The sequence below is a fragment of the Lagopus leucura genome, unplaced genomic scaffold (assembly GCF_019238085.1).
Source record: "Lagopus leucura isolate 7727_CA_CO unplaced genomic scaffold, USGS_WTPT01 Super-Scaffold_100001, whole genome shotgun sequence".
Classification (NCBI taxonomy): Eukaryota; Metazoa; Chordata; class Aves; order Galliformes; family Phasianidae; genus Lagopus; species Lagopus leucura.
Genome location: NW_024962262.1, coordinates 6,316,715 through 6,332,791, shown reverse-complemented (window position 1 = coordinate 6,332,791; position 16,077 = coordinate 6,316,715). Strand labels below are relative to the sequence as shown.

Below are 16,077 nucleotides of genomic sequence, written 5' to 3'. Positions count from 1 at the left end.
TTGTTTGAAGCAAGGTGCATCACCTTATTATCGTAGTTCACTGTTCCATCAGGAGTGGTAGCCATGATCTCCGGTGTTGAAGCACGCAAGTGTCCTGGGCTCATAATACTGGGCTTTGCTACTCCAAAACAGAGAATCAGATAGTTTCGCCATAAAGTAACATAGTTGTCTCCACTGCCTGCTGTACTTGTTTTCTTTGCGTTGACTGGAATACTGGAATTTAAAAACGAATTAAATTATTAAAATCATTTCCCAATCTTAAGTACACAATGTCTTGACATACATTAAAAGGGAATAGAACATGTGCAGCCAGCACTTACTGCTCATCAGGACATCGTATGTGCAAAAATCAATGAAGGTAGAGAACTAGAGCCTTCCACATTACAAGCTGCAATTATGTAACTCAAAACTGAATGTTTGGGTAACAACTCCACAGGTCTTAGACACCAATTCTGAAATATGAGACTAATACAGCTCGTAGTGAAATGACACAAACCTATAAAATGCCACTTACTTTGGATCCACAAGAGGCATTATCAGCTGTAGCCTAGTGAAAGCGTAGGGCCAAGCATAGCTGAGAGCAGTAGGACAATGTTTTGGTAAATTCTCCTGCCTAAGAAAACTGAAGAGGCAGAGAACCCATGGGTCTTTAACAGACTGTGCAAATATCCAGACATGGGAAGGACTTTTCACATCGTAATGGCTATTTACTAAGACTGCATTCCACTCCACCAGCCATTGCAAATCCACACTGTGTGTTAAAGGGATTGTTGTCTGTGAAGAGAAAAAAAAAAATCACAGCCAAATTAATTTATTTCCAGCCATGCTTCTCCTCAGTATTTGTCTTTATTTTCCAGCTTTATGGCCAACTTCTATAGGATTTTTTAGATTAACACTTTTATGCTTCTAGTCAACATAAACGCCTCTAGCTCAGGAGTCTCTTGTATTAGGCTGCAGTCTGTAACAAGTATAGACTGTCCTTATGTTCATCATCTGAACAGCCAGACAGGGCCTCAGGCATGATTAAGACTCCACCATGCAATGCTGGTCTGATAAATACCAGTATCATCAGTAAATATTCTTCGGAATTCAGAAGGGTATTTGAATATGTGTCCATGATAGAATCACAGAATCAGAGAATGGCTGAAGTTGGAGGGACCTTAACGATCATCTAGGTCCAAACCCCTGACATAGGCAGGGTTGCCACCCACTAGCTCAGGCTCCTCAGGGCCCCATCCAACCTGGTCTTGAATGCCTTTAGGGATGGAGCATCCACAACCTCACCACGCAACCTGCTTCAGTGCCTCACCAGTAAAAAATTTCTTCCTAATATCTGTCTTAAATCTTCCCTCTTATAGTTTAAAGCCATTCCTTCTTGTCCTACCATATCAGACCATGTAAAAAATCTGTCCCTCTCTGGTGTCTAAGCTCCTTTCAAGTACTGGAAGGCTGCACTGAGGTCTCCCTGGAGCCCTCTCTCCAAGCTAAACAAGCCCAGCTCCCTCAACTTTTCTTCTCAGATGTGCTACAGCCATCTGAGCATCCTCCTGGCCCTCCTCTGGACCCACTGTACCATGTTTACATCCCTCTCATACTGCAGGACCCAGGCTTGGACACAGTACTCCAGATGGGGCCTTACAAAGGCAGAAGGGGTACAATCCCTTCCCCCTTCTGGCTGACCACCTTCTTTTGATGTAGCCCTGGATACAGTTGGCCTGCTGGGCTGCAAGAGCACACTGCTGGCTCATGATCACCTTTTGTTCATCAGGACACCCAAGTCCTTCCTCACAAGCATTTAAGCAATTTTAATCCACTTTAAATCCTGCTTCCTTCATTGGCAAGTAGGGTTCTCATTCTATCAACAAACCATTTCTGTAGAGCAAGTCAGTATTTTCTGAAGAAAACATCACTGTTGGTATGAAAACTTCAACACATGTATTTTGGCAACCTTATTAACCACTTATCAGACCTTAAATAAGATAGAACTGTCGTCTGCATCCTCCATTCACAGTTACAAAAATAATTACTGAATTACCAATCCAGGATGTACTTGTCAAAAAGAAAGTTTCCTGGCAATACTCACACTTTGCTACAATATTAATACATAATACGTATTAATACATAGAACGGAAGCACAAGACTCAAATCTTCAACTATAGAAACTACAACACTCCAAAACAGGTGCTGTCATTTCAGATGAATTTCCTAACTCCTAGCTTACAGAATCAGAATAGCTCTTGCTCGAGCAGTTTCTGATTCTGCACCTTTTCTGTTTTCAGCTGCACAATGGCCTGATTTCATCCTTTCACACCACAGGAAAGCATGTTAGATACAATAAACAAGAGCCCACAAGAAAATTTGGATTCATTATACCTATGAAATGCTCTAGATATTGTGTTTAGGTGTGCATATAAAGGCACTTCTGAGCATGCATGGGAGCTACAACTTACCTCTTCCTGAACTTACAAGACCAATGAGAGCAGTGACTGAGTTCCAACCACCTCAAGCATTATATGGCATTGATAATAAGACTTTCTCAATGGTTCTTCCAGAAGCAATAGACAGGTGATGCCTGTAATATTATGGAGTTTTGGAGCTCCTGGGCAGATGGCTAGAGCCTTAAAGCTGTGTGATTTCTTTAACTCCTAGCAGTTGTGCTCTTAGTACATCATGTCTTGTATTTGTTATGTCAATTTCTACTAGCAGTAACAGTGAAGTACTACTTACTGAATCTGAAACAGCCACATGAATAAAACTCTCAAGAATAGAAGAACTTAACTGATCCATGACATCAATCATAGGCCTGTCGTCATCCTGCATAACACAGAGAACATAAATTAGCTGTTTTCCTTACCAATTTTTTTCTGTTCTTCTGACCATCTAAAAATTATGCCATGAATCTAAAACGGCAAAAAAAAAAACAACACCAAACACTTTGGTAGTGAAGCATGCATTTTGTCCTTTCCTCATAAAACTCAGAACCAAGTCCACACTGTAGTTCTAAATTAAGATGACTTCTGGCTATAGCTCACTGCTATAAAATCACATATCAGAAAATCTTATATAACTCCAGATAGCTGGTATCAAAAGACTGAAAAATTAGCTTACTGATTATTAGAACATTCATTTGCTATGAACACATGTATTTGTGTTCTTAGGCATTTAGATACTTGCTAAGCTGTGAGCACCAGCACACAGGACTCTCCATGCTTCTGTATCAGTAAAAAAGGCTTAAGAGACCTTTACTATACAAGGAAAACATATGTGAATAATCTTACATGTGTTTTATGCTGTGTTTTTTATAAAATGGTATGCTGAAGGAATGAGTTTCATTTCCAATACAAATATGTAATGCTGACAATACAAAAATGATCCATTCAGCCAAAAAAAAGAGTGTGTTGCACATTGACGTCATGTCAAGAGAAAATATGAAGTTGTTGTACAAGTTTCAGATTGAACAAATTCTTGTACAGGGTGCATGCCCAGCAAACTACAGAAAGGTTTGCAATGTTAAGGTGAACAGAAATGGAAAGCTCATATAAAAAGTTAATAAAAAAACTAAGTGCATTCATGCTGCACTGTAGCAACTGCTAAAAGTAACAGTAATACCACTTCTGATCTTTAGCTTTGGAAAACACTAACTCCAAGTTGCAGAAAAGGAAAACCATACCTCTGCCTGGCCAAGTGCCAGGAATAAAGCACGGATCTCTCTGAGAATTAAAACAGCCAGTTTACGGGTAGCAACCTGGAAACTACACAGCAGAACCAGCGCAAATCCTTCAACTGCATGTAGTACGTTAGAATAGGGGCTTCTTTCAGTCTGTATCCTGTGGCTGGATCCATTTGGTATCAACTGTAGAACGATGCAAGGGGAAAAAAAATGAAGCAACACTGTTTGGAAACTAGATCTCTTAGAAATATTCTATTTAACTACAACGCATAAAGAATCAAGATGCAGAGGCCTTGTAAATGCTAAGTTTGATACAGAAAGCATTCCCTCAAACCACTGAGTTTTGTTGTTTTAACATACCCTATTCCACAAAACCTATGCATGAGCACTGATTTGTTTGGCTAGACCCCTCTTTATAAACTGCAGTTCCACTCTCTGTTTTATTCCATTCTTTACTAAAAGATGAAGTAGTAAATCACACTGCCAAGATTTTGCAGTTTTCCTGCTTCAGAGAGCAGGATCCCCAGGTCCTATCACAGAATCACAGAATCACAGAATCACCCGGGTTGGAAGGGACCTCAAGGATCATGTAGTTCCAACCCCCCTGCCTGGCAGGGCCACCAAACATACACATTTAGATCAGGACATACACATTTAGATCAGGACATACAGATTTAGATCAGGACATACACATATCAGATCTATGATACTGTAGAAGGCAGCTCTATGAAGGGATATGTGGCCTCTAGAAACTTATACCAAAGAGGACCCCACCAGTAAGTGCAGTAGTATTTACTGAAGAGTATTAGAGGCTTTCTCTTTCTCACATTTTTAAACTACTATTATTTATGAATAATGGTTCTCTGCAATATAAAGCAGACACCATGCTTGCACAAAAGAAAAAATTTCCGAAGTGATTGGGTAAGGTGATAAGGTGATATTTAAGTCTGAAAATCATCTCTCACAATGAAAATATCTAAGGGACAGTGGAGATGGAAGGAGCAGGAGCAAAGCTGCTCAGTTCCCAGGAATGTCAGTAGCACATGAATACAGCAGGCTGTAAGAAACAATCATATTACCTGATGTTTTTGGATTAATCAAATGAAATGTCTATGGGAAAGGAAGGTCCACTTCACTGTTCCCAACATTACATTCCCACTAGCATTATTAATCAGTTTCAGTCCTGGGAAAATATTCTTCTGCAACAACTACACAGACATATTTCACTTGATGAGCTTTTGCTGACATGCTTACTTCAGTTTGATATGCGTTCTCTCCTGTTGCTCAACAATAACATCTGCTGTATTACACAAGGAAATGTCTGTCCTCAAAAGACTGCTGAACTAATTACCTTAAAAAATCTTATGTGGTGTGAATTCTTCTCAGGTGAGTAAATACGAAACACAAAATACAGAAGCACAAGGGAACACAATTTCTGCCTTTAATTAGTATAAATGGTTGGACACAAAACTCGTCATTTCATACCTCTGAAGATCTGGCTTTTGCCTGTTCAGCAGCTTTTCCTGGAGTGTGTATGACAAGCTTCCACTGTGTGAGCAACTGTAGCAGCAACTTCAGTGAAGTGTCAAGTAGGGTATGATGCATATCATTCACTTCACGTAACAGAAAATTAGTAAAACCAAAGAGCACATCCTCCCGCCAGTCAACAAAGTCAACAAGTAGACCCTGAAGAGAATTTTGTGCAATGTGTCGAAGTTCATCATCCATATGGATAGACAGCCTGTAAGTAGAAGTAAATCTCAGGTAATGAAAATCTAAGGAGCATTTATTGTGGTAACGAGCATGTTTCTCAGTAAATTAACACTGATGGAAAATTCTCAGTGCCATGTAAATGGCTATCATGGTTTTATTATTACTGATCACAATTAACACCCTTAGACTGTTTTTACTGTTATTCTTTCTACAGTAATATGTGAACATATTCATAGATCCAAAAGAATTGCTTCACTCCTAAAAGGTATGTATACAATTTGGCAACTCTGCTTTCTCCCCAAACAAATAACAGTTTTGCTTTAGTCAGTTACAGTACTGTGAACCATTTCTACTTCATTGTGATACGAGAGTAAGCTTTTTGATTTTATAATCTATCAAATTGCTTACTTTCAATTTAGAAATAGAAGAATTGCAACACTTATGTCGCCTAACAGTTAAAATGCATTTTTAGCTAAGAATAAAATCCCAATTATGGAAAGCAAATCTTCAAAAGAAATAAAAATAAGCATTTCCATCAAAAACTACTTCATGTTTTAATCAACTTAGGACAGGGAATTAGGAAAACCAGGCTAAGGACATTCCATACTTTTAAAAACTCACCTCATACCCTGAAAGTCCTTTCAAAAGTTTAGATTTCAGATTCCATTTTCTAAATTTCATTTGTATCTAAATTTGCATTGTGCTGATGTTCTCTTTCAACACAAAAAATCTGTACGCGCTGACACAAAATTTAACAAACCACATCTGTGTTGGTAGCCTGGCAGAACAAAGTAAATTCAGATCACTCTGCCTTGCAATTCCTGGTTCACTGACTTTATGATATTTTTTGTTTTTATTGCCCAAGAGACCATAATTTTCTGGAGTGTGTCAGCACTCATTTTTGAAGTATTTAATCTATATTTAATAGAGTAGCTGAAAATAAGGATTCATTGGAAAGAAAAGGATAGAAATCGAGGGAGAAAAAAACAAAAAAACACTCCAGCCAAATAGAGGGGAGTAAAATTCCAATCGGTTAAAATTGTATGATAAGATGGAGCTCAGAACAATTTCAGTCCATTGTAGCTGCATAAGGGACATTTTAGTTATGTAAAAGGAAAGAAATCTGACCTCCTGTGAATATGACTCTAAAAATAACTATAATGTTTTAATATCATCTTTAATAACGGTGTCTTTTCATATGAATTTGGAATCACAGTATTTTGCTGTGCTAGGGAAGGACAGTTTCCTTCTCATCTTTGGATTGCCATAAACCAAAGAAAAGCAAGACCCCTGAGACAATGATTAAGCTATCCAGGAAATGACTTCCACAGTGACACAAATAATGGAAAAGGGGGTACAAAAGATGTACATCTACAAACCCAACTTACTATGCAATGACAATGACCACTACCCAATGAGAATAAATTCAATTGAGCATGAAAATACATTTCTGTACTTCTACCATATCACAGGTAGCTTGAGGGTGCAAGTAAATGCTTGTTGGTACTTGAATCTGATAAACTTAAAACCTAGCTTTGGAAATTGTAATGAATGGTTCCAGTGGGCAGTAAAGGGGTAAAAGGTACAGCATTTACTTGGCATCTGCTGTACTGCTTTAATTTTAATACAGCTGTCCTGGAAGAAAGTCTTGCTGTAGAGTTACAGATTCCTTCTGCAAACTGCCAAAAGACACATCTGTTGTGAGGATGAAAAATTAAAACCAAACAGTAAACAAAAGAACCCATTAACCCTAACATGTTATTTTATCTTCAGTGAGAAGAAAATGTTTAACCACCTTCCATCCAAACAACAAAGCCCTGCACAAAATCACTGCAAAACAGATTTTCAGGTTCTGTTAAAAAATTTTAAATCTTTCAAAATCTTTTATTCTTGTATTGATTTAGTCTCAAAATCTAATCACCTCAGACTAAGAAAAGAAATAATATTGTAATAAGATTTATGATGTGATAAGAGAACAGCAATGACTAATCTCCTGGAATTACTTTTTCCACAGCTGGGAAAAGTAGTGAATCCAGACCCAATGGATTATCTATGGAATATAGACAATGCAGAAGCAGCTCTATTGCTGGGGTAGCCTGCAGACTTACGTTAAGATAAGGACAGGTATTACTTCCTTAAACAGTTTATTTTCTTCTTCAGTGATGCTGTACTTCTGTAGACCATTTTCAGTCCACACTATCATATTTTAAACAGACCTAATTTTTTCAACCTTTCTGCCTGGTTTATATGTTTTAAATCATTCATTTTCTGTTTTCCTCTGGTCAGTCTCTTCTTAACTGCAGCACATCCGCCTGGACACAGCTCTTCAAATCAGGCATGACGCTAATTAGAGGGTAACTTTTTCAAGTATTTTAGACATTTCTATTTACACCAGGGTATAAGGTTTGCCTCTTCACAGTAACATCTTGTGCTCAGTAACTTTTTTGTGCTCAGTTTGTGACCCACTGTAACCCAAAGATCCTATTCCACAATACCGAGACCCGACCCAGTTCTTTCAACACTATAGTATATGTTGCCTGGATCGTGAATTGGCTGTTGACTGTTTTCTGATAAAAAAAAAATTTCAACACACATCCATTTATGTTTACCTAAATTCTGTTTCCTTTGCTGTACTTGAGAATCTGTTTTAAAACAGTGTCAATGGCTTAGAAATGCTTTAGTGACAATAGGCACAGAAGATGAGAACTTCCCAAAGGTCCTGCTATGGAAGAATGGACAGACATGCAACTGCATCCAAACGTGTCCTGGAGATGCTGTTCTCAGTTCCTCTTGATATCTCACTTCCTTTCAGAGCCAAGGACTAAGATTACAAAACTGACCTACTGCTTACAACGTCCCAGCATGGTAGTCCCCTAAGAAATGCTTACAATGATAACTGTAGCTAAACAATCACAAACAGTCCTTTCTGCATAAAGTTTGAGGTTTGAAGAAGGAGAAAGCAGTGGTTATTTTGACAATTCTGAGACGTAAGGAGAGAAGCATTAATTTATGAAGAAATTCACATCAGTGACTATACCTTCTGAATTCTACACAAGTTATTCCTGAGGTCTTATCTTAACAATCCTCTGTGGTCAAAGAGCAGAACAGACATATGCTTTCTACCAGCTTTGCTAAGATCATTAGTAAGGACAGGAAGCTGGTTAAAATACTGGATTAAAGGCAAACATGTCCCATATCATTTTCCTTAATTGGGATTCATGTCTAATGTGGTATCTGTATAATTTGATAATGTGATGATTTGAAAGAACACATAACTGATCTATAGCAGGATGTAAACACAAGGAAATCAAGCTTGCCACGTGGAACAGTGCCCTTACCCTTTTGGCTTGTTTGGCTGTCTGTGCTCCTTACCACTAGCAGAATTAATTGATTTGAGAGAGAGCAATTGATTCATTGCTCTAGTGCATCACTGGGAGTTGGCTGTTCACAGAGTACAAAAAAATGCTTTTGCACATAACCCTCCGACTCCCACATCTGCCATTCCTCACAGATATTTGAAAGATTTCGAAAACAAGAACAGAGTGGAAAATATTGTTTTGCCACATTTACATGATAGCAGTATGTTGCTAGGGCCTTGTGGCTTGATTTATCACCAGATCTACTTACAAGCACATGCTGAAAACTTCGGCTTGCATACTAGAACTGAAGTGTACCGCACAGAGCTTTCTGTAGTGACTAGCACTTGTTATCATAATTATTTACAGTAAGTCACAGTTGTGACGTCCTGAAAAATAACCATGAACGTGTTCTACACTACCTTCTGCACTGAAGTGAAGTATACCTATATAAATTCAATATCTAAATAAATCCAAGCAGGGAGGATAAGAAATTAAAACTTTACTTTCTGCCTTATAACAAAGTCAATTTTATAAAAACTATTATTATCAATTAATCTCAAAAGTATTTGGAAACATATCACATGCAGAATATTCTATTTTGCCAAATGGGTGGGAATTGTGAACCAAAACTAAATTTTCATTTTCTTGTTTTTCCACTATACAGAAAAAAAAAAAAATTCCCACTCTTCTGTTAATTAGTTAAAAAAAAGTAATAAATAGTGAGCATCTTGTAACCTAGGCATTGATGATAAAGAGCTCTAGATTATATATTTATTCTCTTAGAAAATTAAGAGTCTATAATTTAAACACAATGGCTGTAAAATGATGCTGGAACTTCTGTCTCTTATCCATTAACAGAAGACTATTTTTTATATGGATGTGGCTTTGTCTAAGAAAGCACTGCACACTCTGTGGCTCAGTTTTCCATTCTGCTCCCCTTCAGCAGTTGTTTAATGATTGAACAGCTTACCTTGCCAGCAAGTCGATCAACTCAAGTTTTGACATTCCATCAGGAAGCAATCGAGGAATAGCAGCAACACATGTTCTGAACAGATCAATTTTTGGTTTTCTCTCACCACTGGAAATTTAAAACAAAATTTTAATTGCACAAGTACTGGTGTTAAAGGATCCACCTACAGTTTTGCAGAGAAGGGATGGACAATAATGGAGCACCAGAGGCCTCATAAAGATATGAGGACAGAAAGAAAATCACTAACAATGAAACAGGGAAACTGCTCTTGAATAAAAAATTCTGATTTTGACATTTTTCATTCACAATACTCATACAAAGTATTTACACAGTACTTGAAAAGTACACTATTATTGACTTACTGCTTTTCTCTGGCAGATATATCAAAATAGAGTTACAACATGGGAGGACTCCTCCATCAAGATCAGCTTTTGCATGATGTAAGTGACGAGGAAAAAGCTGAGCATGTTCCCCATCCCAATGCAGCTTCAGTCCATCAACTGAATAAAGTAAATAGTGAACACCTAAGAAGGCCAAATAACAGCAGAACCAGACTGTTGCCCTCAAGAGGGCACGAACCTGTGGAAACCTTGCTGCATCCATAATTACACTGAGAGAGAAGCGCTCTTTAGAGGTGGGTAGGGCCAGAGAGTTTCTGTTGATCTCTGGCAGAGATAGCAGTTATGGAGCAATCATTATCAGCTAAAACACGTTACAGTAGCCCCAAGGCTGCTCTAATCTCTGAAATGGTTTAACTGTTCCTGTACAGCCTGAGAAAGTGGTTCTGTTTAAAGTACACTATGAACCAGAAACTAGGTTGAGAGTCCTTAATTTTTCTAAAAGTAGTTCAAGTTTCAGCTGCTGATTATTTTCATGACAGATGCAATCCTGATTTCTTTCCCATAACTTTTTTGAAGAGCAAAGAAGTTCTTGCGACAGACCCCGGAATATTTTTCATGCTTTTTTACCTTGCTGATTACTTGGCTATACAGGATAAAGGAAGTAGTTAGAGCATGACAGCATTTTAAAATGCACAGTTTTTTCCCACAATACTATTCACTATTAATCTTCAATGTGGGGACACTGCATTTGGATAGCTAACTTTTCACTAACTGTTCAGCCCCAGAGAAAACCTGAAGACGATGTTATCCCACAAATCTAAAATAAGATTATTATTTACTGATTATTTACTGAAATAATAGGTGCAGAATAGGCATAAAGTGACAGTAAGCTTACTTACTTAATTCAAGGATTAAAGACAGTTTTGCACTGTCACTTGAATCCCGTTCTTTCTCTTAACACTCCTATATGCTTACCAGCTTGGATATGTATTATCTTAACAAAATGGCATGGTAATGTCTTTAATAGATTAATTCAAATTGTATAAAATGGGGAAACAATTTTCACAATGAACTATCTCTGTTTTATAATACCTGCACCACATATCCAACAGACACAACTTGAAAGCAGGTGTCAGCAACTGACTCGAAAAAGTGTAAAACAAAACATCCCTTTTGACAGCTTGGTTACAAAGAAATCTCTTTGGACTACTGTCACTGATGTAAACAGAAGTTAGACTAATCACTACTGGAAAATACTGTATTATGGTTTTAAAAAACAAAAGTGCTATCAGTAATTTTATCTGCACAAAAACAAATGAGTCTTCCTTGCCGACTTAAAGTGGAAAGTGAGCTTTGCTGAGTTTCATTATTATCAGACCCTAGAGATTGTAAACAGTTTGTGCAGTTAAAAATGAGGCATGCAAAATAATAATCTGAGAGGAAACAGTAATGAGGGCAAGTGAGTAATTATTTATAAATATAAAATCTGTGGGTGTTCTGTGGCTTATCAGCCGCTCAGAAGTCTAGCAGGAGAAGATCCAAGTTTGAGGCTCAAGTTCCCTTCTTATCTGAGCTACCAGGCACAGCATGCAAAGTGCCTGGCAAGCAGGCTCTGACACGGCTCTGCGCTCATCTCTGGCTGCCTCAGGATCCAGCAGGATGAGCTCTGGATGAAGACACCAACAGCTGTCCTTAGGTGGAAGTCTGCTTCCATACCAGCAGTAGGGCATTTTAGCTAGGTACTGTCAGCAAAATCTTCGAAGTGCCAGTAAAAACATGTTTATATACCTTATTCTGACTAAATCCTGGAAATTAATTATAACCAGTAATGAAATTCATATCCCACTGGAGGGTGCAAAGAAAACGCAGTTTATAGTGCTGTATCTAGGTACAAAAGCCCATAAGAACTCAATTATTTAATTCTGGTGAACTGTGAAATTCTGTGAATACAGTGATGAGCAATTACATAAAAACAATACATTGGCTTTTTCAGTAATCATGCACAGTACAGTTTTTAAAAGGGTTGTTTTAAGAGTTGATAGTAACAGTTAATGAAGTTGCTCAGGAGTTGACTTAAGTTTAGGTTAAGACTGATAACAAAACACCTTAAATTTTATTTTTTTTCCATGGAAGAACAAGAAAAAACGTGATATAATGTGTTTTTCCTTTCTCTTGCATTTTTTAACCGAATTATGTTCCGTCTGGATAAAAGGCTGTTCTGGTTACAGCACAGAAATGCAGTTAACTTACATGGCCAGCTGTAGACCACCCAGCCTTCCAAACTTTATGTCTCTGGTAAAGGTTGCTACCAAACCAAAAGTCTTTCTGAAACTTAAAACTTGCAAGTCTAATTATTCACTGATTCTGAAAATAAACTGCACTTCAGTGATGCTGAGAAACCACAGATAGGAAATTAGAGCTAAGATGAAGAACACTTCTCATCTGAGTGCTGACTGTTCTACCTATTATCTTCTGGAAATTAAGTGTGAGTTTGAAAATTCATTTTTCCTCCTCTTTCAAACAGCTGGACACCCAACAGTAATATGAAAACTGACTGCAAATACTGAGCAATACAGTCCATGATATTACAAGAAAAATATGAACTATTACCAGGCAGTAATGTTGGCATTTCATATAAATAAACTGAGACAAAGCTAAAGACACAAAGAGTTTAAAATCTCATCAGGCTCATCACAGCAACAAGCAAGGGCAAAGGAAAGGCATTAAAACATAGAGATTATATCAGCTGTAAACTGATGGTTGAGTTTGGCCATCATTCATCACACTAAAAGTCCACCTCACTAGAATTCTCCCCTGGAAACTTCCCTCATTATTCAGTTCAGATGAGAATGCCAAAAGCAGCTGTTGAACACTGGCTGAGATGTACACTGGTTTGATTCCAGTCCAGTGGAATACTTTTCAAATTCAAGACTGTTATGAAAAGGTGACTTGGGTTTTTAAGGAATAATTTATTTTGATTATAGGTATGCACAGTAATGAGAATTTTGAAAGATCACTTAGTATTAACAGGGATGTACAATTTTTTTTTTCATTTATTTTGAACTTTGATGATGCAACAATACTTTAAAACTGTTCTAAACATAGGCTGGTAGAATTTCCATGGACTTTGCAAATTCTACCATCTAAACATTCTTAAGACACATACAGAGATTTTGGCAGTATTGAGAGCGTCAGTTCAATTCCAAACACTGCAAAATGCAGAGATGCACGCTCAACTTATCATAAACAGTTTTTCAGTGTACATAAGCCAACTGCTCCTGTTTCTTGCTGACTCTCTGATGACCCAAGATAGACAGAAACAGTGCAAAAGTTCTAAAATTGCATCTCAGTATTTAATGGGATTTGTTGTTCTTTAACACTCACGTGATCATGTCTTCAGGTTCTTTGTTAAGCATCTGTATGTTGGTTAGCATCATGCACCGCCCCACTTCCTTGTCAAGATGTCTGAGTATGTTGTCCACAGCTTTTCTCACTTGGGAATAATACAATGACATACCTGCAATAATATGCACTTTGTATCATCTGTGATATTTGTAGATGTGTATATTTTGAAAAAGAAAGCTGCTCAGTCAAGCTGTGTTGTGTAAGTTAAGAACAATGTTTTACACATGATACAGCATATCCGTTAGTACAGATATCTTAACTCAGAGACGGAATATGTGACCTTCTCCAGAAATTACTGTACATAAAAGCAGCCCAAGTGATATAAATACATATTTCCCAATGGAGTAATTGAAAAATACCTGGTCAAAAATATGTCTGTACACAGAAAAATAAAACTGCAGTTTGCCAAGCTATGTATTTGGTGACTTTTCACAACAGAGGTAAAAGATCTTATCTAGTAGCAAGGTTTAGAAACGACAAGCATGGGAAAAAAAAGGAATCTGAACAAGCTCTTCTAAATCTTCTCTCATATGGAAATAAGTGTCATGCTATTTTATGTGAAATGCAATATTAGATACACAGCTTTAAAGGTATTAATGAAAATCAAATACTTCACAAAAAACTTCCATGCTCTCTTCTTCCATATTAATCAAACGCTAAAATTTTAATTTTCTTTATCAAATTTAAGATTACTAACACCAAATAATATATTCTAATCAGCTACCTCCATTCAATTCTCCTGTTTAATAAAGACAACATTACCTTAGAACTTCAAAATGACATCAATTTTCAAATTTGATTAAATCAAAAGTTCAATGGCATAGCAGAATGCAGAAGAAAACACAGGAACTGCCCAGCTTAACCTTAAATGCTATATGTGGAAATCAGAATATTGTACCATAACATAGTAAAGAATTTACTAATGCAATAGAAGAAATCAAGAGTTCAAACGTTTATTACCAAATGCAGTCCTCACTGTCACAAAGAGTAACCAAAATGGACTGACTTAACAATAGCACTAAATACTATGTCCATTGTACATTTAACAGCAATGAGTCCTGTGCTTCTATACTTTCCTAACAATGGTACAATGCTCTAGCACTGGTACAGTACATCTTTGTCACTGCTGTGGAAATACGTAGACTCTTTCATTCACACAGATTTGGGGACTTAATGGAGTACCATGGTGAGTAGCCAAATTTCCTTTTCTACTAGCAAATGCAGACACTTTCAGCACAGGATACACAAGAGTTTTCTTTGGCATGGGATTCTCCACAGTGACTACAATAGAAGCCTAGGACACTCTCAACCTGGGAGTTCAGTTCAGCTGTTTTACATTTACAAATTTCTGCCATTCTTAGAAGTTTCCCTTGGTGTGAAATACGCATGGCAATTAAAACAGGGTTACACAAAAGAAATCTTTGCTGGACTTTAAAGCTGGTACATTTTCAGAACACTGGAATTGTCTCTAGTAGGATGAATACCCATGAATAAACACAGATAGCCAGAACTAAAAGAGTTAATTCTTAACTATCATCTGCAACATCTAAAAAAACAGAGTATTGCTGTCTTAAATACCATTCTTGAAAATAATTTTGCATAATAAAAAAAATTTTAAAAACCCCTATAGTTATCAAACTAAACCACATATTTCATTAGAACAGAAACGTTTACAATAATGAAATCAACTGTATTTTTAACACTATTAAATCATTCTAGAGAGTTTTCCACATTCATTCATATGCAACTTTCATACTGACCTATCATTTTTGCTTCCTCCTCTGTAAGAGTTTTGCTCAGATATGTTTTCTTCACTCTGAGAGTATTTCCAGAAGGAAGGACAGCACCAGTCACTGGCATTGGAGGTTCACCATCTTTTTGCTGCAGGCTATCAGCAATTACCAAGAAAGCTCTCAGACCAATATTCATTCTCTGTAAAGTTCAGAAGATGAATGATTATCATAATCAAACAATCATATTCTTAAATCACTGAAATTTTGTTATGCAGTTGTACATTGTTCAGTATTTTGGTCACAACAACCAGCCTGACATATGTCATAAAAAATAGCCATAAAATTAACTATGAATTTATAGCTTTACTATGAGTGGTTGCTCTTCACTCTCAAAACTTCAATTCTTCCCATCTGTACATTATAATTTTATCTTCAGAATAAAAAATATGGATTTGAACCTGAAGTTTAATAACACATCCCAACTGGACCTAGAGTTAAGCACAAATGTCCTAAATGATGACTATGCAGAAGATGAATAACTGTCTCAAAAGGGCACAAGATTGACCCTACTGTGTGAAAAGTTTGGGATGGAGCTCAGCACCAAAACATCAGGAAGATGAAGCTAAGTGCAGTGAATGTCTCCAGGGAGTTGAGAGGAAAACCTGCAGTCTTTATACTGCATTGATTAAAACACCAGAATGTTTTTCATTTCTGAGAAATGTATTCCAAAAATTGAGAAGCAGTCCTAATGACAGCTTTCAAGAAATGCATTCACATGGACTTAAAACACAGAAGGCTGCATAGAACAAAAATTACCCCTATTATTTCATTGTCTTTGGACTTACATTGTTGCTGATGTACAGTAACATTTCAGATGTTAAGATCT

At 37.1% G+C, this 16,077-nt stretch overlaps 1 protein-coding gene across 6 annotated transcripts in view; it reads right to left on the bottom strand.

Annotated features, from left to right (window-relative positions):
* Positions 1-16,077, bottom strand: part of FRY (FRY microtubule binding protein) — a 206,952-nt gene that overhangs the window by 77,681 nt on the left and 113,194 nt on the right. For all 6 annotated transcript variants that reach the window (XM_042867645.1, XM_042867639.1, XM_042867642.1 and 3 more), the window contains exons 15-22: positions 15,219-15,390; positions 13,438-13,570; positions 9,713-9,820; positions 5,156-5,411; positions 3,671-3,853; positions 2,728-2,814; positions 515-774; positions 24-213 (exon numbers count right to left, since the gene is read on the bottom strand). In XM_042867645.1, coding sequence (XP_042723579.1) covers positions 24-213; positions 515-774; positions 2,728-2,814; positions 3,671-3,853; positions 5,156-5,411; positions 9,713-9,820; positions 13,438-13,570; positions 15,219-15,390 — 1,389 coding nt within the window. The remainder of the gene's footprint in view (positions 1-23; positions 214-514; positions 775-2,727; positions 2,815-3,670; positions 3,854-5,155; positions 5,412-9,712; positions 9,821-13,437; positions 13,571-15,218; positions 15,391-16,077) is intronic.